The following is a 26,327-nucleotide window of genomic DNA, read 5'->3' on the forward strand; positions in this document are numbered from 1 at the left end:
CTGCTGAATTTGAGGGTCTGCAGGTGCCAGACCCACATGACATTGTTCCCTCCTGTTTAAACCTTGCAGCAACCCTGGGAGGGACTCTGGGGTTTGTCAGATCTCCCATGTGGGGCAATGGAGACACTGGAGTTTGAGTCACTTCCCAGGATGACAGTGCAGGGGCCGACTGGAGCCTGGGTGTGTCTCATTCCCAAACTTCTGATCGTGACCAGCCCCAGGTCAGGTGGGGACAGGAGCTTTGGCGCCACCTGTTGACCGAGAAAAGGAACAGAATTACTCCTGCTCCTGAATTCTTTCCTCTTCTCCCTCCTCCCCCTCCACACCCCCCAACAGTTCTATTGACTTCTAAACTCACAGGAAGTCAGGTCTGTACGTTGAGCAGCCCCTCTGTACCCTGCTCCTGTTAACAGTCCCACCCCACCGAAGCCACTTTACTGTCCTTGCTCATGTCCAACCCCATCAGAAGCAGCATGACTTGTGAACTCTCTGTTTTGCCTTTGAACCCAGCCAAGATGCCGTCAGCATCCAGAGGTGAAGAAGCAGACGCCTCCGGCAGCCTCCCGCCTACCGCGGATGAACCCTCTCAAGCCTTAGCCGGGTCTGACTCCCTGGACAGCCCTCCCAGACCCCTGGAGAGATCCGTGGGCCAGCTCCCCAGCCCCCCGCTGTTGCCCACGCCACCACCCAAGGCAGGCTGCAAAACCACGAAAAATGTCACAGGTGGGTCCGCATGCATGCATCCTTCCGTCCGTTCACCCATCCGTGCCTTCGACCAGTCTTGATGGGCTCCCGCTGCGGGCTGGTTCTCACCCTTTGCTTTTGCCGTCCGGGCTCTAGGCAGTCCCAGGGGAGACGAACTTGAGGCAGGAGGCCTGGCTGCTCTTAGCAATGAGCCGTGGTTGTCAGGAGCAGACCCCTGGGCTCCCTTAAGCAAATGAGGCAGTTTATTGGCAGGAGTCCAAGGAGTCTTCCAGAACCTGAATGCAAAAGGTGTAGCCATCCCCCAGGAGGGGGACTTTGTCTGTATGTTCAGGTGTCTTCTCTGTCTCATGTTCTCTCTCCCTCCCCCGCTCCTCCCCTTCCTTCCCCAGTCTGTCTCCACTTCTCCCCGATGGCTCCATCTCTCATGGTCTCTGCTTGCTCTGTCTCATGACCTCGTTCCAGTGAGCTCCATCCTGAAAGGCAGAGGGAGGCAGGGATAAACACTGGACTGTAGGGTGGGGATCAGAGAGGGGAGCACGGCTGGGCAGAGGCCCCAAAAGGCATCCGCTCCTATAGCTTTGGCCACACTGGCCGAATAGTCCCTGGAAATCGAGACATTTGCTTTCGGAGTTTGGGTATTTCTTGTCCCCTCACTGCTGAAAATAGGAGACGCTGCTGGTCTCAGGGAAAAAGCAGACCCTTCAGTCCGAGGTGACTGTTTTGAAGAGTCGATCCTTACGTGCTGCCTGAAGGCGGCAGGCATGAAGACAACGTGGATGGTCGACCTGAGCGGTCTTGCTGTCCGTGAGCCCCTGACCACCACTCACAGTACCTTCCCTCTTGTTGGGCCACAAGGAGGCCCAGCTACACACCGCCCGTTCCTAATGCACGGGCCAGCACCTCGAAGAGACCGAGGCTCAGGGGCTCCAGCAACGTCTCCCAGGTCCCACGGCTAATGGAGACTGGAACCCAGTTCTGGGCCTGAGGCTGGTAACCCCCATACCGCCCTCCCTGCTAAAACCTTCTTCCCCAGCGTCACGCGGTCAGTGCCTATGCGTCTCTGTCCCTCCTTCAGGGCCGCTGTCCCTGACCTTACCCCATAGCAGCGTGCGCCTGGCCTTGGGGCACTTACCACATGCTCCGCCTCACCCGGTGGGCTGAGTAATGTGCCCTTAAAACTCACGTCTACCTGGAAGCTCAGAGCTGCGGTCTTCTTTGGAAGAGGGTCTTCGCAGACATGATTAGATCGGGATCAACATGAAATCGTCCTGGCGAGGGAGGGGCCCTAAATCCAATGAGCGTGTCCTTATAAGAGACACAAAAGCACCCACCAGACGACCTGGACGTGGAGACGGAGATTGGAGCGAGCTGTCTGCAAGTCACGCCATGCCGGCGGAGCTGGGGGATGCCTGGCGTCTTTCTCTCTCCGCCGTCGGAAGGATCCAGCTGCTGACACCTTGATTCCAGACTTCTGGCCTCTACGACTACGAGAGGATGACGTCCCGTTGTTCTGAGCTACCCAGTTTGTGGGATTTTGTGACCGCAACCTGGGACCCTACCACGCCCTAGTGCTGGCATACAGCAGGTGCTTAGCGAGTGCGCGCAACTGTGACTGAAGGAACAAGCGGACGATCTGAGCCCCGCCTGCTTGTTCCCACCTCTCTGGGATGAGTCTAAGCCTATAGTCTTCCGGGGACGTGGCCACACGGATAGGAGTCAAAGTTTCGAGGCAGGATCACACTGTTGCAACTTGTTGCTATCTTGTGAGAGTTTTCTTTTCCATCCGTTGAGACTTGAAACAGTTGGAAATCCATCCGATCAGGCACTGTCCACCATGTTTTATTCTGGCTCACAGGCAGTTTGTTCTGGACCCTCGATAACTCACAGACGTCCTGCCTCCTCTGTGCTTTGGACAGATCAGACCTAAGGCCGCACGGTGAGGTTCCTCTGCCGTGACTCCTCTGCTTGTCCGCACAGCTGAAATTCTGGATTTCGAGGGCCTCGTGCTCTGGGACCCTCCCCTCCCTTTTGAGGAGCTCCAGAACATCGGGGGGATTAATCTGGGGAACTAGACTAGGAGCTGGAGGGCATGGGAGGGTGGTTTCAGCCTGGATCTCTTTTTGACAGCTGAGACCACATTTTGGCGACTCTGTCTTATTTCCTCTGTTCTCTTTTTTCTTCTCTTTGGGGGGAAGTGTTTGCTTCAGCGTGTGGGCGCTAGGTGGCAGCAGAGGAGGAGAGAGGCCCCTTAGCTGGGCTTAACTGGGGGGGGGGGGGGGGGAACAGCATACACAAGCTGAGTCCCCACGGGGGTGTTTGCCTGCAGGCCTCCTCACTGACCCTCCACCAGAGGTCAGGGCATTGTCTTCCCCCTCCCCCCAACCCGGACCCACTCACAGACTTGCTTTGCCGGGTCAGCATGGTGTCGAGTTTTTTTTTAACGGGTTGCCAACATTTTAAACATTAAAATCTATTTAAGCATTAAATATTAACATGTGTAAAACATGTCAGTTTTACCCGGAATCCAGATTTCTGGCTTTTCTTGAAAAGTCTTCATATCTGGCCACCCCTGAGTCACAGCAGCCCCATTAAGGTGAGCAGGTGCTCTAGTATTTACCGAAACCCTTGCCCCCTGTTCGTATGAATTGCGTGAGGTCCCTTGACTCACCTGCGTCTCACTTGCCTGGACCCTGGACCCGTGTGAGTTCACCCCCTCAGGACGAAGCTTTCCCCGTCCAGTTGGATGATGGTTGCTTCCATGTATGGGGGTCCCACGGCCTCTGCCAACCACACTTGGAATCCTGCCACCGAGTTCCAATCCCAGCCCCTGTCATACCCTGGAGGCACGATTTGGGGTTGGCTTCTGAGCCTCGGTTTCCTTATCTGAGAAAGGGGAGTGCTAACTGGTGCCCTGGGCGGCTGGACGAGGCGGGCCAGGTACAGCGCTCAGCGGAGCAGGAAATGGGGGGCGCTTGTTCAGTGTATTCCTGATTGCCAGCGTGTGGCGACCCTGTGAGGGTCCTGGCTGAGGGAGCACAGACAAGCCACGCCACCTCAGTTTCCCCACCTGTACGCTGGGACCGGGGATGCCTTCCTAGCAGGTGTGGGCGAGGATTGCAGGCAGCAGAGCAACACCTGCCGGGGAGGCGGTCCCTGTGACGAGCAGGGGCCGCCCCAGGAGGGGTGGAGGTTGGTGGGGGATGAGCTGGTGGAGTGTGGAGAATTGGGGACGGCCCTGGGGGCCACTCTCGGGTGGAGCCCGCCCCCCGCCCTGCCCGTGTCTGGCCACATTGTGAATGGCTGGCACCGTCTCATCCTTGGGCGTCAGCTCAGATGTCCCCTTCTGCCGAGAGGCCTCGCCTGACCTCCGTAGCCCAGCCCACGTGCTCCCGACCCCAGGTGCTCTCAGCCCCCCTGCCTGGCACAGCTCTTTCTCCAGTTGGCTTTCTGCCTGCCTTTCCTCTCTTGGCCCCACCTGGCCGGCCTAGAGGCCCGTCGAGGGCAAGGCCTGGGCCGTGCATGTTTCCTGGCCGTGCCCACCAAGACGGGTGTTTGTAAAGACCGCTAAATGATGTGTCCCGATGAGACCTACAGTCTTCCTTCTGTCTTCCTGTTAGTGACATCCACGTTCCAGGATTGCGTCAGAAAGTCTTTGTTTTTTATGGAGTGGTCTCGATCTCTGTGTCTCTGTGTCTGTCTCTCTGTTTCTCTCTCTCTTCCTGCTGAGGCTAAGAAGGGGTTGGTCTGTTTGTATCAGTCTAGTGGGAGCCCGCCTCAGCCTCTCTGGGAACGAGTCTGTGTGTGAAGATGTAACAGGTGCCAGGCCCTAACCCAGCTGCCGGGCTCCTGCTGGCCACGCCAGGGAACTGTCGGCCCATTTTACAGATAAGAAGGCTGAGCCTTCTCGAGTTTTGGGGACTTGCCTTGGAGGTCTTACAGCTGATAAGTAGCAGATTGAGACTGGAGGCCAGATCCGTGTAACGACCAAACCCACGCCTTCTGCTGCCCCCAGCGCCTGATGCCATGTGGGACTTGGAGTGCACATTCAGGGAGCATCTGTTAGAGGAGCAAGAGAAGCCTCACCTTCTCAGGCAGGGTTTGAGCAAGTCTATTCTCAGTCTTCAAAATCATTTCATACAAACGGATGTCTATTGCACATGTATTAAGTGCCAGGCCTGGGGATACAGCAGTAAGAAAGGTAGACTTGGGCCCTGTCCAGAGTCACAAAGTCGGGTGAGAAGGGCAGACCCAGTGAAGTCATTGATTCCAAGTGGGAGGAGAGGGGCGTCCGGTTTTCTGTGCCTGAGACCTTGCAGGGGGCTCGTTGGCACTGATGTCTGTGGAGTTCATCCCCCAGGCTTGGGGGCGGGGGGTCTCGTGGATGGAACCGGACAGAGGTGAGCCCTGTCTCTGGCTCTGGGGGCAGGGGACCTGGCACAACTTCTGGAACAGGGCGTCAAGGTCCCCTGGCCGGGTGGTGGGGGGAGCTGTGTCCTCTGCCCTTGGGCTCATGTCTTTCTGCAGAGTCCCTCCTCCCTGCTCCCGGGGGCTCACGTTCCTCTCGGTCCCTCTCGTGCTCCAGGCCAGCCTGCACTCTTCCAAGGCTCTGGCGGGAAAAACACTGACCCTCCCCTCCGAGGACAGCTTTCCACGCCCACGGGGTCTCCACATCTTGCCACTGTCCACCGGCCACTGCCCCCCAGCCGTGTCATTGAGGAGCTGCACAGGGCGCTGGCCACCAAGCATCGCCAGGACAGGTGAGCCGCCCTGGTAGGGAGACCTGTGTGCCCAGATTTCCATCCAGGCCAGTCTCGTGTCATGCGCCCGGACTGAGTTCCACGCACTGCTGTCGCTGTCTTGAAATTCTTAAGGTTCGGACAAGAGCCCCGCCTTTTCCCTTTGCCCCGGGCTCTGGTCTTGGGTACCACACTCCAGGAGAGGACATTCGGGGGCTGGACACCATGGGAGCCTGACCACAAAGCCCCTGCATTTCCCCGGGAGGATCCAGGTTAGGGAGTAGCGTGGAGGAGAAATAGCCGTCCCGGCCTCTGCAGTCTTTGAGGTTTCGTTAGGCAAGAGTACAGGTAAGCCTGTTCCTGAAGCTTGCACATTGAGTTTTCATTTCCTGTGTCTGTAGGTAGGCTGTGAAGGAGAAGTGGACGGAGGGCAAAGCATATAGGGAATGGGATGCACGTGTGGTTTGGCAGAAACGCTGCACACGTTCGTTCTCGGGAAGTCCTGGCCCCATACGAAGCATGGCAGGCTTCATCATAGGCGTGTGTATGCTGTTAAGGACAGCCATGTGCCTGAACGCAAAGCCTGTGTGCCATCTGGGGCCGCGTGCCCTGTGCATTCAGATCAGAAGCTGGACGCTGCACGTACTTGGGGAATTTGCAATATTATCGGAAGCCCCCAAGTCGATATGCTGGGTCCTCGGACGAAGCGGACAGCGTATAACCCAAACTATCTTCCGCTTCAGTTTTCCAGGACGGGACAGTAAAGCGTCCCCGAAGAAGCGGGTGGACGTCCGCCTGTCGAGAACGTCCAGCATGGAGCGGGGCAAGGAGAGGGAGGAGGCTTGGAGCTTTGACGGCGTCTCGGAGAGCAAGCGGACGGCAGCCAAGGGCTCGGAGGAGAACAAGGAGAACTTGATCGTGAATTCCGAACTCAAGGACGACCTGCTGGTGTATCAGGATGAAGAGGCTCTGAACGACTCCATCATCTCTGGTGAGGGGAGGGCGGGGTCGGCGGGGCCATGCTGACCAGGCGCTTCTGCCCCTGGCGCGGAGGAGGGGTGGGGGCGAAGGAAGGGAGACACGCCTCCGAGGATGAGCAGGGGTGTGTGCGGACAGGCCCTGGGCTGGGAGTAGGAGACGCAGACCGAGCCTCTGTTATTTTGGTAACTGCGGATTGATTTTCGTGTTTTTGTAAACGCATAAAAGAGGCTCAGCAAGTAACTTTGAGAGCGTCGCTGCTTGGGAACGCACGGCAGAAAGTCGTACAGGCGGTGCTCGGAGGTCCGGTGCTTGGAAATATAGTAAAAAATGCTACCAGGAAAGCGAAATGAGGTGGAAGGGGGAGGGGGAAGGGGATGGGGCCCAGCAGCCATCCCGGACGTGGCACACGTGTGACCACACCTGCTTGTGTGGGAACGCAGGTCACAGGCCTTGAGATGACAGGCATCAGGTCTGTCCTCACAGCGTGCTCTGGAGCCAGAGTGACTGCTGTGTCTTACCCTGAGGACACAGGCTCAGGGAGGCAGCGCATCGCGGCCGCCCCGATGGGGCAGAGGATGTGCAGGCCGGGACCAGGAAGCGCAGGGAGGGTCACCTGCAGGCCCCGGGGGCCGTGCTGAGTGCGCACTACTTGGAGGAGGGTCAGTATCACACAGTGGTACGCCCTTGTCCACACGGTGCCTGGTCGTAAGGAGCGAGAGAGCAGCTGATAGATGAATGGCTTTATATACTGTCTGCAAGGCCGTTGGGTCCCCTGAGGTCCGAGATATTGCTGTGTCGACTCCGTGTGTCCACCAGAGGGTCTCGTGGGTGTCTCCAGCCTTAGATCTTCAGGTCTGAGCTCTTGATCTTGGCCCCCAAACCTGGCCTATTGCCCGTCCCTGAAAACAGCGCCTCTGCCCTCCCTGTGGCCCGGACCCACCCTGACACTCTCTTGAAGTGGCACCTGCCAAGCAGGCAGGTGGTCATGGGTCCTCTGGACTCCTCCTTGGAGCAGACCCCGGGTCTGGCCCTGTCCTCCTGGGCCCTGTGTCCCTGCCTGTCCCTGTCACCCCTGGGCTCTTCCTCTCCCTGAACTCCCTTGGACGCGGCCACGGGCCCTCGCTGTTCTTCACACGCACCGACCATCTGCCGACCACAGCATCCTCCTGGCCTCTGCACGGGGGTTGTGTGTGTGGCTCCTCTGGGTTCAAAACCCCACCTCCTCCTGGAAGCTGGCCCTGGGTACACAAGTGAGCCTCTCCCCACCACAGCTCTGCCAGCCCCTCGCTCCACCTGACCTTCCCTGCGGCTCCGTGTCCCCCTGACTTGGCTTACGTGCCCCCCCTCCCAGAGCATAGACCCCATGAGGTCAAGGGCTTCGTCCAGTAGCTCGTGCTGTGTTTGCGATCTGGGGGTGCAAAGTGCACACTAGATGTCAGTGGAGCCAGGCCATCAGGGGGCTCAAGGGGAGGGTGCCTGTCACGTATTAACAGGTGCCAGCCTGGGGAGCCCTCGTCCTCAGCTGTGCTGTCCCATGGACAGTTAGCTGTTTCTCCCGGGGTTTCTCCTGGGGCATGGGCCAAACTTGCACCTCTTGTCACGTGTGCCTCAGAATGTGTCCTCAAGCGAGCAGCGCTTGACTGTGGTCTGACGGGAGCAGGGGGGGGTAGAATTCACTCCAGAAACCCTGATGTTGCTAATGCGCACAGGCTCGCTGCCCAGCTGCCTGGGGAACGTGATGCACGTACTGCATTTGCAGACCCTGAGCAGAGCAACCCCGTCCTCCGTCCCCTCCTCCGCGGGCACCCGTGTTCCCGCCTCATGGTCGAGGCCTCACGTTCAACCCCAAGAACATCCTGTTGTGGGCTGGGCTTGTTGCGCGCGCCATCAGGCATATCTGGAGACCCCGGTCTTCTGCAAATTCAGCCTCTGGGTGCTCATCTCCAGGGGAGTCCAGGGCTCCTGAAGCCTGGGAACCAGTCTGGAGAAATGGGTTCTTTGCTTTTACACATTCTTAGGTGTGTCCATAATTCCCTCAAAGTTATGAACCTCTCAGCCGAAGTACTTGGAGGGGGAAAACAAAAACCTATTTCGGTTCTAGACAAAGCCTAGAAATGTTACTTTTAGGGAGAATGTTATCGTAGGAAAGACCCATGAAAGTATTTTGCTTTGCTCGATAGGACAGCAGTGGCTATTACTTGCTTCTCCCGGGTTCAAGCCCTGCGCCCAAGGCTGGTAGGTTATTTGTCAGTCCCTGTGGTGCTGAGGCAGAAAAACAGCAAAGCGGTAGGTTCACCAATTATTGCCACAAAAGCCCCGCAATGTTACCTATCTGTTTAGCGTACTGTTGACGGAACCTTGGAGGCATCGTCCCGTCTCACGTGAACAGTCCCAGGATGGGTCAACCCGAATTCTCTAATAAGGTGGCACCAGAGTTTCATTTCCAGAGCTGGTGGTGACCCCACCCAAGGCAGGTTGCCTCGTGAATCAGCTGGGAGACGGAAAGACCGTCCTGCTTGACTGAGCTGTAGAGAAAAACGTCTCTTGTCCTGAGTCTGACGGTTGGACTTGCGCGCAGGGCGACTTCATTGTCGTGGTCAGCACAGAAAGGGGCGCAACAGACCGTGTGTTTCTACCTCGTGCCTCCTGCCAGACTGCGGTGTGCACACAGGGGCACCCTCACAGCTGTGCGCAATCGGTGCTGGGTGAAAACGGGGCACCGAGAACATTCTCCGGTTTGTCCAAGGTGAATTCTTAAGATTTAATTTTTTAAGAGCAGCTTTAGGGTCACAAGAAAATTAGGAGAAAGTTACAGAGACTTCCGTGTGCCTCCTCCAACCCCCCTCCCCCCCCCACCACCCCCGCCCCGCCTCCCCGTGACCAGCCTCACTCACCAGACTGGTACGTTCGTTACAACAGATAAACCGACGTTGACCCCTCGTCACCCTAAGTGTTCACTCCCGATGTCGTGCGCTCTGGGCATTTAGACAAATGTGCAGTGACTGGTGTCTATCATGATACTGTCATTCAGAGAATTTTCGCTGCTCCCCAAATCCCCCGTGCTCCACCTGGTCCACTCTCCCCACCGCCCCCTCCCCCACAACCACTGATTGTTTTATTATCTCCATGGTTGAACCTTTCAAGAATGTCGTAGAGTTGGAATCCTGTGGTGTGTAGCTTCTTCAGGCTGGCTTCTTTCTCGTAGTACCGTGCATCCAAGTTTCCTCCGTGTCTCTTCATGGCTTGATAGCTCATTTCTTTTCAGTGCTAAGTAATATTCCGTTGTCTGGGTGGGCCCCAGTTGACCCGCTCACCTACTGAAGGACATCTTGGTTCCTTCCAAGTTTTGGCAATTATGAATTAAGCCGCTACAAAAGTCCACGTGCGATTTTGTGTGTGTGGACGTAAGCTTTCACCTCCTTTGGGTGAATACCCACGAGTGAGGTTGCTAGATCAGTATGGTAAGACTGTGTTTCGATTTGTAAGAACCCGCCAAACTGTGTTCCCAAGGCGCCTCGCCATGTTGCGTTGCATTCCCAGCAGTAGTGAACGAGAGGTCCGGGTGCATCACGTCTTCACCACAGCATCGGGTGTCGCCAGGGTTCCAGATCTGGGCCGCTCTAAGAGGTTGTCGTGCTGTCTCGTTGTTTTGACTTGTGTCTCCCTGATGACCGACGCTGCGGAGCAACTTTCCATACACTTACTTGCTCTCTGTGCATCTCCTTGGGTGAGGTGGCAAGGTTTGGGACCCGTCATTTCTTAATCGGGTTGTTTCTTTTCTTACTATTGGGTTTTAAGGGTTTCTTTATATTTTGGATGGCAGTCCTTTCTCAGATGTAACCTTTGAAAATATTTTCTCGGGGCGCCTGGGTGGCTCAGTCGGTTAAGCGTCCGACTTCAGCTCAGGTCACGATCTCGCGGTCCGCGAGTTCGAGCCCCGCGTCGGGCTCTGGGCTGATGGCTCAGAGCCTGGAGCCTACTTCCGATTCTGTGTCTCCCTCTCTCTCTGCCCCTCCCCCGTTCATGCTGTGTCTCTCTCTGTCTCAAAAATAAATAAATGTTAAAAAAAAAAATTAAAAAAAAAAAAGAAAATATTTTCTCCCAGTCTGTGGCTTGTCTTACTCTCTTGACATTGTCTTTCATCGAGCACAAGTTTTTAATTTTAATGGAGTCTAGCTTGTCCATTAACTGTCATGGATCATGCGTTGGGCAGCGTATCTGAAAAGACCTCGTCATACTCAAGCTCACTTAGGTTTTCACACATTATCCTCCAAGTTTTATACTTTGGAGTTCTACATTTAGGTCTGTGATTCATTTAGTGAATGTCGCACGGTATGTATAGAGATTCATTTTTCTGCGTGGGCTGTCCAATTCTAGCTAATTTGCTATTTAAGATGAACATAGAATTCTAATGTTTCATTTAAATTTAACATATTTAATAGCTAACAATTTAAATAATTGTTCCTAATATGTTGTTGAGGATTTGTACACCTGTGTTCATGAGACGTCTTGGTCCATCGTGGTTTTTCTCTTGTAATATCTTTGTCTGGTTTTGGTTTTAGGGTAATGCTGGCCTCCTAGAATGAGTTAGCCTCCTGTCCTCTGCTTCTGTTCTCTGCAAGAGATTATAGGGAATTGGCATAATACCTTCTTTATATGTCCAGTAGAATTCACCAGTGAACCCATCTCGGCCTGGCGCTCTCTGTTTGGAAGGTTATTAATTATTGACTCAATTTCTTTAATAAATATAGCCTGTGCAGGGGCACCTGGGTGGCTCAGTCGGTTAAGTGTCTGGCTCTTGACTTCAGCTCAGGTCACGATCTCCCGGTTCGTGAGTTCAAGCCCCGCATCGGGCTCTGAGCTGACAGCATAGAGCCTTCCTGAGATTCTGTCTCCTCCTCTGCACCTCCTCGGCTTGCTCTCTGTCTCTTTCTCAACATAATTAAAAAGAAACTTTAAAAAAATAAAAATAAGCCTGTTCAGATCATCTATTTGTTCTTGTGATTTTGAACAGATTGTGTCTTTCCAGGAATTGGTCCGTTTCATGTAGGTCATGCAGTTAGTGGGGATGGAGTTGTCCATAGTATTTCTTTATTCTTTTAATGTCCAGGGGGTCTGTACAGCTGCCCCTTCTTTCTTTCTTAGGTATCTTGGCTGGAGGCCAATCAATTTTATTGACCTTTTCAAAGAACCAGCTTTTGGTGTCATTGATTTTTCTCTATTGATTTGCTGTTTGACTCTCACTGATTTCTGCTCTAATTCTTATCTCTATCCGTCTGCTTACTCTGGATTTAATTTGCTCATCTTTTTCTAGTTTCCTAACGTGGACATTAGGGTATCGATTTTAGCTCTTTCCTCATTTCCAATCCATGCATTCAGTGCTATAAATTTTCCTCTAAGCGCTGCTTTTACTCCATCTGACAAATTTTGAAAAGCTGTGTTTTCATTTTCACTTGGTTCAAAACATTTTAAAATTACTCTTGACGTTTCTTCTTTGGCCCATGCGTTGTTTCAAAGTGTGCTGTTAAACCTCCATGGGAACTGAGGTTTTCCGGTTGCCTTTCTGTAACCGATTCCTGGTTTAACTGCATTGTGGTCTGAGAGCAGACATTATAGGATTTGTATTGTTTTGTATTTGTTGAGGGTGTGTTTTATGGGCCGGAATGTGGTGTTGTCTTGGTGAATGTCCCTCATGAGCTGGAGAACAACGTATATCCTGTTCTTGTTGGGTGAGGTAGTCTATGGGTGTCACTTACACGCAGTTGGTCGACTGTGCTGTGGAGTTCAACCATGTCCTTGCTGATTTTCCGTTCCTGGATCTGCCCACTTCCGAGAGGGGTGTTGGAGTCTCAGTTATGATCATATGTTCGTCTATGCCTCCTTACAGTTCTGTTTTTGTCTCACAAAGTTTGACATGCTGTTGTTGGGCGTGTAGTTGTTAAGAACTGTTACGTGTTGAGAATTGACCCCTTTTGGGACGCCTGTGTGACTCGGTTAAGCGTCAGACTTCAGCTGAGCTCATGATCTTGCGGTCCGTGAGTTCGAGCTCCTCGTCGGGCTCTGTGCTGACAGCTCGGAGCCTGGAGCCTGCTTCAGATTCTGTGTCTCCCTCTCTCTCTGCTCCTCCCCTACTCACTCTGTTTCTCTCTCTCTCTCTCAAAAATAAACAAGCATTAACAAATTTCAAAAAAAGAGTATTAGAAGAAATGACCCGTTTATCATATGGCATGCCCTTCCTATCCCTGACAGCCTTTCTTGCTTTGAGGTCTGCTCTGTCTGAAACGCCTGCTTCCTCTAGGTTAGGGTTAGCATGGCATATTTCTCTCCATCCATTATTCTTAATCTCGATGTGTCTTTATATCCAAAGTAGTTTCTTTAGACAACGTAGAGTCGGGTCTTATTTTTTGATCCACTCTAACAATCTCTGTCTTTTAATTGGTATATTTAGGCATGACAGTCAAAGTGATTATTGATAAAGTTGGGTTAGTATCTACCATACAGGTTTCTGCTTTCTATTTATTGCCCTTGTTCTTTGTTCTTCTATACTACCTTTTGTGCTTTTATTTCATTTTAATTCCAGTATAGTTAACGCACAGTGTTACATGTTAGTTTCAGTTGTACAACATAGTGGTTCCACGCTTCCATGCATCACCCGGTGCTCATCACAAGTGCCCTCTGTAATTCCCATCACTTATTTCCCCCACCCCCCATCCACCTCCCCCTGGTAACCGTCAGTTTGCTCTCTATTGTTAAGAGTCTGTTTCTGGGTTTGTCTCTTTTTTTCCTTTGTTCATTTATTTTGTTTCTTAAATTCCAGCTATGAGTGAAATCATATGGTATTGGGCTTTCTCTGACTTATTTCACTTAGCATTGTACCCTCTAGATCCATCCATATTGTTGCAAGTGGCAAGATTTCATTCTCTATGATGGCTGAAAAATATTCATTGTGTGTGTATACACACACATAAACACACACACCCCCCACATCATCTTTATCCATTCATCTGTCAATGGACACTTGGGCTGCTTCCATCATTTGGCGATTGTCAGTAATGCTGCTATAAACGTATTGGTGCATTATCCTTTTGAATATGAAGTTTTTGTATTCTTTGGGTAAATGCCCAGTAGTGCAATTGCTGGGTCGTAGGGTAGTTCTATTTTTAATTTTTTGAGGAACCTCCATACTGCTTTCCGCAGAGGCTGCACCAGTTTGCATTCCCACCAAGAGTGCCCAAGGGTTCCTTTTTCTCCACATCCTCGCCAACAATTGCCGCTTTTGTGGTTTTTTTATTTTAGCCATTCTGACAGTTACGAGGTGATATCTCATTGTCATTTTGATTTGCATTTCGCTGATGATGACTGGTATTGAGCATCTTTTCATGTGTGCATTTGCCATCTGTATGTTTTTTTTGGGGGAGAAATATCTTTTCATGCTTTCTATTTTTTTAATTGAATTGGTTGGCTTTTTTTTTTTTCGGTGTTGGGTTGTATAAGTATATAATACATTTTGGATACTAATCCTTTATATGTCATTTGCAAATATCTTCTCCCATTTGGTAGCATCTTTTACTTTTGTTGATTGTTTCCTTGCTGTGCAGAAGCTTTTATTTTGATGAAGTTCCAATAGTTTATTTTTGCTTTTGTTTCCCTTGCCTCAGGAGACCTATCTCGTAAGAAGTTGCTATGGCTGATGTCAAAGAAGTTACTGCCTGTGTTCTTTTCTAGGATTTTTATGGTTTCAGTCTCACGTTTAGGTCTTTAATCCATTTTTTTTAATTTTTACTTTTTAACATTTGTTCATTTTTGAGAGACAGAGACAGAACATGAGTGGGGGAAGGGCAGAGAGGCGACACTGAGTCCGAAGAAGGCTCCAGGCGCTGAGCTGTCAGCACAGCTGGAACTCACGAACCATGAGACCATGACCTGAACTGAAGCTGGACGCTCAACCAACTGAGCCAGCCAGGTGCCCCATACGTCTTTAATCCATTTTAAGTTCCTTTTTGTGTATGGTGTAGGAAAGTGGTCCGGTTTCATTCTTTTGCCTGTCGCTGTCCAATTTTCCCAGCATTCGAAGAGACTCTTTTTTTTGCATTGTATATTCCTTCCTCCTACCATATAATCACGGGTTCATTTCCAGGTTTTCTACTCTGTTCTACTGATGCGTGTGTCTGTCTTTGTGCTAGTACCATACTCCTTTGATTCCTACAGCTTTGTCACATATCTTGCAATCTGGAGCCGTGGTACCTCCAGCTTTGTCTTTCTTTTTCAAGATAGCTTTGGCGATTCGGAGTCTTGTGGTTCCATACACGTTTTAGGACCGTTTGTTCTAGTTCTGTGAAAAATCCTGGTGGCATTTGGATAGGGATTGCATTAAGTTTGTATTGCTTTGGGTAGTATGGACATATTAACAATACGTCTTCCGGTCCATGGGCATGGAATATCTTTCCATTTGTGTGATCCTCAATTTCTTTCATCAGTGCTTTATGGTTTTCAGAGCACAGGTCTTTCACCTCCTTGGTTAAGTTCATTTCTAGGTGCTTTGTTATCTTTGGTGCAACTGTAAATGGGATTGTTTTCTTTTTTTTTCTTTTTTTTTTTAATTTTTTTTTCAACGTTTATTTATTTTTGGGACAGAGAGAGACAGAGCATGAACGGGGGAGGGGCAGAGAGAGAGGGAGACACAGAATCGGAAACAGGCTCCAGGCTCCGAGCCATCAGCCCAGAGCCTGACGCGGGGCTCGAACTCACGGACCGCGAGATCGTGACCTGGCCGAAGTCGGACGCTTAACCGACTGCGCCACCCAGGCGCCCCAATGGGATTGTTTTCTTAATACTTCTTTCTGCCGCTTCATTATCAGTGTATAGAAATGCAGTGGATTTCTCCACATTGATTTGTGCATCCTACAATCTTACTGAATTCTCGTATCAGTTCTAGTAGGTTTTTTTTGTGGAGTCTTTAGGGTTTCCTCTATATAGTATCATGTTATCTGCAAATAGTGAAAGTTTTCCTTCTTCCTTACCAACTTGGATGCTTTTTATTTTTGTTGTCTGATTGCTGTGGGTGGACTTCCAGTACTATGTTGAATGAAAGTGGTGAGAGTGGAACATCCTTGTCTTCTGACCTTAGGGACAAATCTCCCAGGTTCCCCCCATTGAGTATGATGTTCATCGTGGTTTTCCATATGAGGCCTTTATGACGTTGAGGTATGTTCCCTCAGGATGTTGTACTTTGTCAAATGCTTTTTCTGCATCTATTGAAATGATCATGTCATTTTTATCATTTATTGATGTGATGTACCCTATTTGTTGATTTGTGAATATTGAACCACCGCTGCAACCCTGGAATAAATCCTACTTGACGTAGTGAATGATTTTTTAAAGGGGCGCCTGGGTGGCGCAGTTGGTTGGCGTCCGACTTCAGCCAGGTCACGATCTCGCGGTCCGTGAGTTCGAGCCCCGCGTCGGGCTCTGGGCTGATGGCTCAGAGCCTGGAGCCTGTTTCCGATTCTGTGTCTCCCTCTCTCTCTGCCCCTCCCCTGTTCATGCTCTGTCTCTCTCTGTCCCAAAAATAAATAAACGTTGAAAAAAGAAATTTAAAGTATTGTTGGCTTCTGTTTGCTAATATTTTGTTGAGTCTTTTTAAAATTATTTTAGTGTTTATTTATTTTTGAGAGAGAGAGGGCAGAGTGTAAGTGGGAAAGAGGCAGAGAAAGAGGAAGACACAGAATCTGAAGCAGCCTCCAGGCTCCGAGCTGTCAGCACAGGGCCCGACGCAGGGCTCGAACCCACAAACTGTGAGATCGTGACATAAGTTGAAGTCGGACACTTAACCCACTGAGCCACCCAAGCGCCCCGAGAATTTTTGCATCCATGTCCATCAGAGATGTTGGCCTATAGTGCCAATATCTCTTTTTTGGTAGTGTCTTTTTCTGGTTTTGGTATCAGGGTAATGCTGGCCTCATAGAATGAATTTGGAAGTTTTCCTTCCTCTTCTATTTCTGGAATAGTTTGAGAAAAATAGGTATTAACTCTTCTTTAAACATTTGGAATTCACCTGTGAAGCCATCTGGTCCTGGACTTTTGTTTGTTGGGGGTTTTTTGATTACTGATTCAATTTCATTGCTGATAATTGGTCTGTTCAAATTTTCTTTTTCTTCCTGCTTCAGTTTTGGGAGCTTATATGCTTCTAGGAATTTATCCATTTCTTCTAGATTGTCCAACTTGAATATTCTCTTCTAGTCTTTTTTTTTATGAGTCTCGTTAGACGTTTATCAATTTCATTGATCTTTTCATAGAACCAGCCCCTGGTTTCACTGATTGGTTCTATAGTGTGTGTGTGTGTGTGTGTGTGTGTGTGTGTGTGTGTGTGTGTGTGTGTTTTAATTTCTATATCATTTATTTCTGTTATAATCTTTATTATTTTTTTCCTTTTACTGGTTTGGGGTTTTGTTCTTCCTAGCTCTGATAGGTGTAAGATTATGTTGTTTGAGATTTTTGTTGCTTCTTGAGGTAGCCCTGGATTGCTATATACTTTCCTCTTAGAACAGCTTTTGCTCCATCCCAAAGATTTTGGAACATTGTGTTTTCATTTTCATTTGTCTCCATGTATTTTTTGATTTCCTCTTTGCTTTCTTGGTTGACCTATTTGTCACTTAGCAGCATGTTATTTAACCTTCCATGCATTTGTGCCCTTTCCAGAGTTTTTCTTGTGGTTGATTTCTAGTTTCATAGTGTTGTGGTCAGAAAAGATGCGTGGTATGACTTTGATCATTTTGAACTTATTGAGACTTTGTTGTGAATTTGTTTGGCCTAATATATGATCTATCTGGAGAACGTCCCATGCGCACTTGAAAATAATGTGTATCCCATGGTTTTAGGATGGAATGTTCTGAATGTATCTGTTAAATCCAACTGATCCAGAGTGTTATTCAATGCCATTGTTTCCTTATTGATTTTCTGTTTGGATTATTTGTCCATTTATGTCAGTGGGGTAGTAAAGTCCCATACTATTATTGTGTTACTGTCAATTACTTCGTTTGTGTTTGTTATTAACTGTTTTATGTATCTGGGTGCGTCTATGCTGGGCGCATAAATATTTACAATTGTTATGTCTTCTTGTGTTGTTCCCTTTTTTTAAATTTCTTTTTAAATGTTTATTTATTTTTGAGAGAGAGAGACAGAGCACGAGCGGGGGAGGAACAGAGAGAGAGGGAGACACAGAATCTGAAACAGGCTCCAGGCTCTGAGCTGTCAGCACAGAGCCTGATGAGGGGCTCGAACTCAGAAACCACACGAGATCACGATCTGAGCCGGAGTCTGACGGTCCACCGACTGAGCCACCCAGGCACCCCCCCCCCCCATGTTGTTCCCTTTTTGATTACATGGTATCTGTCTCTTGTTACAGTCTTTGTTTTAAAGTCTGTTTTGTCTGATGTAAGTATTGCTATCCCAGCTTTCTTAACACAGCCATTTGCATGATAAATGTTTCTCCATCTCTTTACTGGCAATATGCATACGTTTAGGTCTGAAATGAGTGTCTTGTAGGCACCATATCCATGGGTCTTATTTATTTTTTTAATCCATTCTGTCACTCAATGTCTTTTGATTGGAGCATTTAGTTCATTTACATTCAATGTAATTATTGATAGTATGTATTTATTGCCATTTTGTTACTTTTTTTAATCAGTGTTTTTATAGTTCTTCTCTGTTCCTTTCTTGCCGTCTTCTCTCATGATTATTTTGCTCTCTTTAGTGATGTACTTGGATTCCTTTCTCTTTATTCTTTGCATATCAGTTACTGGCTTTTGATTTGCGGTTACCCTTAGGTTTGTATATAACATCTTATGCATATAGCAGTCTGTATTAAGCTGATGGTCACTTACATGTGAACCCATTCTTTACTCCTTTCCCTGCCGTGACTTAAGTATATGGTATCATACTTTACATCCTTTTATTTTATGAGTCCCTTGACTGATTTGTAGACATTTTTACTACTATTGTGCTTCCTACTTTACGTACTCTTACTTATGGTCTTTCTTTTCTACTCCAAGAGTCCCCTTTAACATTTCTCGTAGGGCTGGCTTAGTAGTGATGAATTCCTTAAACCTTTGTTTTTTACTTTACCTCTCCTATTCTGAATGATAGCCTTGCTGGATATTCATGGCTGCAAATTATTCCCTTTCTGCATTTTTTAATGTTTATTTATTATTGAGAGACAGAGAGAGAGAGAGAGAGACAGAGCATGAGCATGGGAGGGGCAGAGACAGGAGGAGACCCAGAATCCGAAGCAGGCTTCAGGCTCTGACCCATCAGCACAGAGTCCAATGCGGGGCTTGAACTCACAGACCATGAGATCATGACCTGAGCCAAAGTCAGACGCTTAACCGACTGAGCCACCCAGGTGCCCCCCTTTCTGCATTTTGAATAGAGCATGCCACTCCCTTCTGGCCTGCAAAGTTTCTGCTGAAAAATCCGCTGTTAGCCTTGTGGAGTTTCCCCTTGTATGTAATTGTCTTCTTTTCTCTTGTTGCTTAAAAATTCTCTCTCATTACTTTTTGTCATTTTAATTGCTGTGTGTCTTGGCATAGTCCTCCTTGGGTTGAATTTTTGGGGGGATCTCTTTGCCTCCTAGATCCAGATGTCTGTTTCCTTCCCCAGAGTCTGGAAGTTTTCAGCTATTATTCCTCAAATAAATTTTCTGCCCCCTTTTCTCTCTCCTCTTCAGAAATCTCTGTAATGTGAAGGTTATTATTATTGATAGTGTTCTTGAGTTTCCAGAGTCTGTTTTCATTTGGCATATTTTTTTTTTCTTTCACCTACTCAACTCGATTACTTTCCATTACTCTTCCAGGCCACTGAGTCATTCTTCCGCTTCCCTTAGCCTGTTATTTATTCCATCTAATGTATTTTTAATTTTATTTATTGTGTTCTTCATCTCTGGTCCTTTTTTAAAAAAAATCTCTTGGGGCGCCTGGGTGGCGCAGTCGGTTAAGCGTCCGACTTCAGCCAGGTCACGATCTCGCGGTCCGTGAGTTCGAGCCCCGCGTCAGGCTCTGGGCTGATGGCTCGGAGCCTGGAGCCTGTTTCTGATTCTGTGTCTCCCTCTCTCTCTGCCCCTCCCCCGTTCATGCTCTGTCTCTCTCTGTCCCAAAAAAATAAATAAAAAACGTTGAAAAAAAAAATTAAAAAAAAAAATCTCTTTGTTAAGGGTCTCATATCCTCTACTCTTTTCTCAAGGTCAGTGTGTATCTTTATGATCATTACTTTAAATAATCTGTCAGGCGTATCCCTTATCTCCATTTTGCGTAGGTCTCTTGCTGTGGTTTTGTCTTGTTTTTTCGTTTGGGAGAATTCCTCTGTGTCTTCATTTTGTCTAACTCCATTTCTCCTTTTAATAAGGTGCACATCGTCTCCTTCTCTTGAACGTTGTGGCCTTAGGAAGCAGAGGCCCAGGCCTTATGAAGCACGGCCTGCAGTGCTGTGTCCCCTGTTCGCCAGAACCTGACGCTTCTGGGGGTCTCCCATGTGTGTTGCAGGCACCCTACTGTTGTGGCCGAGCCACTTTTTCCTTCAGTCCTGTTGTCTGCGATGATTCTCTTTGCATGTTGTGGGCGGTGTTCGGTCGCCATGTTGTTAGTGGGCCTGGGGCCTCCTTGAGCTTGAGTTGAGTCAGACCAGGGGTTTGCCAGAGATGCAGTAGCATCTGTGTTGTCCCCCGAGATGCTTCCGTTAGTGGGCAGGGCCTGCAATCAGACCGGATGTCTGCCCACTGCTGGGGCTGCAATCCGACTGGTGTCCCTCTTCCTGAGGACAGCAAGTGGCCCTGGTCCCTGTTGGGGGCTGTTTGCACACTGCTGGGCTTGTGGAACCCCTTTTGATGGGCTCCAGCCAGGAGCCTATTGGAGGGGACGATCCACAAAGCAAGTGGGGTGAGATGTAGTGTTAGCAAGGTTTGCTTTGGTCCTCTGGAGGAGGGGACTTGCAGTACTGGGACTGAGGCAGGCCTAGCTAGTGGGGACAGATCCGCTGAAGCATGGCAGGGGCAGGGCAGGGGTAAATAAGTTAGGAAGTGGGTGTTAGTGCTGTGCTGGTTCCCGCAGGTGGCCATGTATTTATGCTGGGGGATGGGGAAGGAGACAGCTCCTGGCAGCTCCTTGGCTCCTAGAGGAGTCTCCCTACAATCTCTGTCCTTCCAGAACATGCTCTGAAATGAGTAACTAACACTCCTTCCATTGTGACCCAGGAGCTTTTCAAACTGCTGCTTCTACCTCTACAGTCCACTGTATCTCTGCAGACTGTTTGTGGTGCTCTTTAAGGGCTGGGACTCAGTTTCCTCTTGCCTGCTGATTTTCAAAATTCCAGGTTTTAAGTCCTGCTGGTTTTAAGACCTCAAGAAATCCGATCCTTCTGGTTTTCAAAGCCAAATATCATGGGGAATCGTCTTCCCTACACAGGCTCCCTGGCGTGATTGTTTCCCTTCTCCACACTTGTGGGTTCCTCCCTCCCACATACAGTCCTGTGGTCCATTTAGTTCCTAGCTCCATTGATGCGGCCTCTTCTCCACATTTAGTGGTGGAGTTTGTTCTGCCAGAGTCTTCGGGCTTTCTGGATTACTTATGCCGACCCGAGTATTATCTAGTCGTATCCATGGGACAAGGTAAACTTAGCGTCCTCCTACTCTGCCATCTTCCCAGTGATCCTTACCTTTTGTGGGTTTTATTTTATTCAGCATTTGATATAATTTCATTGTCTCTCCTTTCTTTATGTATCAGTTATACTTTTTTTCGTGGTTGTCCTTGAGTTTATAGATTGTATATAATACACATATAAGCCAAGTTCACTTTTAAATAACGCTAGATGACTTCACAGGTAACATGAGTACCTCATAGTGATGAGATCATCCTGATTCCTTCCTCTATCCTTTGTGTCATTGCTGTCATTCATTTCATCGCATATAAGCCCATATGTACACATAAGATATGCACAAGTGTATGAATATATTTTGTATGATATTTACATAAACATAAGTAATTAAATACATTTTCTATCACTTTGAACAAGCTGTTATCTGTTAGATAGATTAAGGATAAGAAAAATAAAAGCTTTTCTTTCACCTTTACTTATTTCCTCTTTGATGCGCTCCCTTTATGCAGGTCCAAGTTTCTACTCTACATTGTTTTCCTTCTCTAAAAAAAACCTTCTTTTAACATCTCTTGCAAGGCAGGTCAGCAGGCAACAAATTCCCTCCATTTTTTTTGATCTTAGTAAGTGTGTGTTTCTCCATTTTTGAAGAATAATTTCTCAGGGTACAGAATTCTAGGATGGTGGGTTTTTTTCTCTAAACATGTTAAATATTTCATTTTGCTTTCTTCTTACTTGTGTGGCTTCTGGGGAGTTAGATGTAATTCTTTTCTTTGTGTTTCTGGAGATGTTTTTTCTTCTGACTTCCTACAGAATGCTTTTTCTTTATTTTTGATTTTCTGTGGTTTGAAGATGTTATGCCAAAGTGTAGTTGTTGGGTTTTTTCTTTTTCTTTTTCTTTTTCTTTTTCTTTTTCTTTTTCTTTTTCTTTTTCTTCTTGGCATGTATCCTGCTTGCCATTCTCTGAGATTCCTGGATCTGTGGTATGGTGTCTGACATTAATTTGAAGAAATTCTCTGACATTATTGTTTCAAGTATATCTTCTGTTCTTTTCCTTCTGATATTCCCATTACGTGAATGCTACATCCTTCGTAGTTGTTCCTCAATCCTTCGACATTCTGTTCTCTTGTTCTCTTTTAGGGTTTTTTTTTTTTTTCTCTGCTTTTCAGTTTTTAAAGTTTCGGTTGAGATATCCTCAAGCTCAGTGATTATTTCCTTAGCTGGGTCCACTCTACTAATGAGCTCATCAAAGGCGTTCTTCATTTCTGTCACAGTGTTTGTGATCTCTAGAATTTCTTCTGGGTTCTTTCTTGGGATTTCCATCTCTGCTCTTGTTGTTCATCTGTTCTTGAAAACTGTCTACTTTTTCTGTCATCGCCCTCAGCATGTTAATCAGGGTTGTTTTAAATTCCTGGTCTGACGATGCTAACATCCCTGCCTTGCCTGGTTTTGCTGTTCTGTCTCTCCAAATTGTGATTTTTGCCTTTCGGTATGCCTTGTAAGACTTTCCTGATATCTGGACATGATGTCCTGGGTGGAAGGAACTGCCTTAAATTGGGCTTCAATAGTGTGGGGCTGAGGCAGGTGTCTGTAGCCTGTGACAGGGTCTCTCAGTATTTCAGGGAGCCATGCCTCTGGGCTGTGACCCTCACAAGTGTTTCTCAGTTTTATTCTCCACCTCAGGTGGGACAGGATGGCTCTTGGGGCTGGAGTTGGGGGTTTCCCTTCCACCAGGTCTGTTAGGCTCTGATGAGTCTAACAGTCTAACCCCAGCAGGTTAGACTGCAGTTAACTGGTTTCCCTGGAGGGAGACCTTGTGGAGGAGAACAGAGCGGTCTGGGGCATTTCGGAACAGTTGCTCCCCCCTCCCCTGCTGGAAAGAAGCAGAAGGGGACTCCTTTTCAGACATTCCGTGTGGGAACCTGGTCGAACTCCCGGTGGTAAAATGCACAGCGTCGCGGGGGCCTCTAGGACTGGCTCTGTAGCTTTTAATCTCCAACTCGTCCACCTGAGCCCCCAGCAAGTCCCCAGTCGTCGTTCGGGTTCCCCGCGCCCCCGCACCCCCCCGCCCCCGGCGCTGGTTCCCGTGGAGGCTGCTGCTGGGGAGTCTCTGCTCTGCGTTCACCCGTCTCCAGTCTTGGGGCAGAGACTTCCCCGTGTCTTCCTTCTCTTGGGGATCCAAGAGGAAGTGACAATTTCCAGTCTGTTCAGCTTTTTACTCAGTGTTAGAACAGGGTGGTGACTTCTGGGCTCCTTCTATGCAGACCCGGAAAGCAGATTTTCCTCGCTTGGAGGTGAGTTCTACAAGCAACAGTTTTACGCTGTTGCCACCCCAAGATTCAAGTTTCAAACTGGCCAAGAAGTTTGCTTTTTCTCTTTTCTCCTGGCCTGAACTCAGGGACCCCATCTGTCTAGTTTGTGCCACTCTCCCTGCACCAGCCCAGTGGATGACACACACACACGACAGGTGCTCGGTGAGTGGGGGGAGGGGCAGCAAGGGGCAGAGGGGCTTCCCAGCAAGCGGGGCTGCGGGAGACGGGGTCACCGGTGTGGGAGGGCAGAGGGTCCCAGACCTTTGTGCGCGGCCTGACCCACGCGTCCTCTGGTGCACGCGGTCTCTGCCCCAGATACTCACCGCAGCCAGCCTACAGAGACAGGACACACAGGTGCATCCTGGCCGTGTTCCGTGTTCTGATGGATCGGGTCCCCCCACTTCACCCGTGTGGGGTGTCGTAGTCCAGGCCGCTGTGATGAGATACCGTAGGCTGAGGGGCCGAAGCAGCAGGACCTGTGTTTCTCACCCTTCTGGAGGCTGGGAGTCTGAGGTCAAGGTGCAGATCTAAAGTCCAGTGAGGGCCCACTTCCTGCTTAGCAGGTGGCCATCTTCTTGCTGTGTCCTCACATGCTGGAGGGACGGGGGGAACAGTCTAGTGTCTTTTATTTTTAAGATTTTTTTTTAATGTTTATTTCTGAGAGAGAGAGACAGAGAGTGAGCAGGGGAGGGGCAGAGAGAGAGGGAGAGACAGAATCTGAAGCAGGCTCCAGGCTCCGAGCTGTCCGCACAGAGCCCGACACGGGGCTCGAACTCACGAACTTTGAGATCCTGACCTGAGCTGAAGTCGGACACTTAACCGACCGAGCCCCCCAGGTGCCCCTAGTGTCTCTTTTATAAGGAGCTGTACCCTCATGATCTAAGCACCTTCCAAAGGCCCCACTCCCTACACCATCACAAACATTCAATCTGAAGCATCGGGAATTTCGTGATTGAGGGCTGTGTGTTCAGATGCACCTTTGTCTCGGGGTTTACTGAGTGCACAGACAGATTTCTGCAATCACTCCACCTGTCTCAATGTATCCCTTTCTAGCTGCGTGACCTTGGTTAATTTCCTTAACCTCTCTGTGCCTCAGCTACACCATCTGTAAAGTGGGGTTGATGAGAGGGTTATTCTGATGGTTAAAAGGATCAGTTCACCCCGTGGGGTCCTGGCTCATCATGCTGGGTGAATGGTGTTGCAGTAATAACCATCCCTGTTCCCGTCGTCGCCCATTGAGCGGAGAGGAACAGGGGAGGGCTGGAGTGCCACTGTGCCCAGGACCTGAATGAATTTCGCTTCCGATTTTGTGGATATTCCATAGTTGATTTGTTCCTCGTCCCCTCAACCAGTTCGTTAGTTTAAAAAGAGTGTCAAAGTCCCTGCAGCCAAGCAGGCATGTCTGTTCTCTGTTGGGAAGTGAAATGGAACAGTTGTGTCATCGGACGTGGTTGTAGTCTGGAACGAGGACACGGAGAATAGACAGTTGCCAGGTGGGCCCCTGGCGGGACAGGCCGAGGGCTGTTTGCACCGGGCAGAAAAGCCACAAGAAGGCCTCCGTGGCACCTGTCCCTGACCGGGTGGGTGGTGGGGGGAGGACCCCCAGGCCGTAGCCTCCTTCACGGAGACGGCTGGGCCTCCCTGGTCAGGTTGCCGGGAGGCTGACGAGCCGTCACCTGTGACCACCTGCAGGGCTCCCGTGGTGGCCGCCGTCACGTGTCTTCCTTGCTCCTCCTCGCTTGAGAACAAGGAACGTTTGTCTGAGCCCCAGATCCTGATGCCCATGTACCTGTAACAGCAGGCGTCCCGGATCCCTTTATTTAACGTCCCTGACACATAGCAGGTGCCAACCAGGCACCAGATCTGCCCCAAACACGATGGCAGTGGGTGGGGCCTCTGGGGGGGGAGAGGTGGAGGGAGGCACGGCCCATGGGCTTCGCTTAGGACGGGAGCGGTCCTGGGAGCAGCTTGTCCGCTTAGCTCGGCTCTTGTACTACCTGGCGGCGTGTGTCTTCCCCACTCCGAACCCCACGTTCACGTCTGCTTGTGTTCTTTTTTTTTTTAATTTTTTTTTTTTTTCAATGTTTATTTATTTTTGGGACAGAGAGAGACAGAGCATGAGCGGGGGAGGGGCAGAGAGAGAGGGAGACACAGAATCGGAAACAGGCTCCAGGCTCCGAGCCATCAGCCCAGAGCCCGACGCGGGGCTCGAACTCACGGACCGCGAGATCGTTGACCTGGCTGAAGTCGGACGCTTAACCGACTGCGCCACCCAGGCGCCCCACGTCTGCTTGTGTTCTAAGGGACCCACATCCTGCCGCCTGTGTCGCTGACCGCATCAGCAGCGAGCACTGACGAGCACTTATCGGGTCGTCAGTGAGGACAGTAACCACAGACAAGGGGTGACTGTTCCTGGCTGTGCTGAGGCTGGTGAAGTAATCTGTGAGGCGTGAGTGCCCCGAATGCTATTCTGTGGGCAGTAAAGGTCAGAAGAGAAGCCCAAGGTGGCAGGGGGGGCGGTCTGCGTGCACCCCTGGGCCCTCAGACCCCCGAGCGGCACAGGACAGCGTGCCGAGACCCAGGGACGGGGAGTCCGCGCTCGTGCCCTTCGGTGCAGCCGCAAATGGACGTGACCTCCCGAAAGAGCGGTTGGAATTTTCAGTGCACGCGCTCTCTCTTCTGGCAACTTAGCTTCCGGGAATTTATCCCCCCGGTAACCCAGCCCTCACGCCTAATGGGTCATATGCACGAGCGTTTCACTGCCGTGGAACTGTCACATCTGGGGCCAGCTAGTCACCTGCTGGGGGGCGGGGGGGTCCTATGTGCTGTAGGATATTTAGCAGCGTCCCTGGCCTGTACAGCCTCGGAGCCAGAAGCAGCCCGCCCCCCAGTCGTGACATCCAGAAGTGTCTCCAGATGCTGGCGAATGTCCACAGAGGAGGGCGGCTACCTG

The 26,327-nt window shown here is 49.7% G+C and overlaps 1 protein-coding gene across 5 annotated transcripts in view; it reads left to right on the forward strand.

The window, feature by feature from the left end:
* The window catches only part of PHACTR3 (phosphatase and actin regulator 3), a 237,736-nt gene that overhangs the window by 153,478 nt on the left and 57,931 nt on the right, over positions 1–26,327 (forward strand). For all 5 annotated transcript variants that reach the window (XM_086702610.1, XM_086702609.1, XM_086702611.1 and 2 more), the window contains 3 exons: positions 511–723; positions 5,288–5,462; positions 6,185–6,432. In XM_086702610.1, coding sequence (XP_086558736.1) covers positions 511–723; positions 5,288–5,462; positions 6,185–6,432 — 636 coding nt within the window. The remainder of the gene's footprint in view (positions 1–510; positions 724–5,287; positions 5,463–6,184; positions 6,433–26,327) is intronic.

Source organism: Puma concolor, chromosome A3 (genome assembly GCF_028749965.1).
Source record: "Puma concolor isolate L17-30 chromosome A3, mPumCon1.1.hap2, whole genome shotgun sequence".
NCBI lineage: Eukaryota > Metazoa > Chordata > Mammalia > Carnivora > Felidae > Puma > Puma concolor.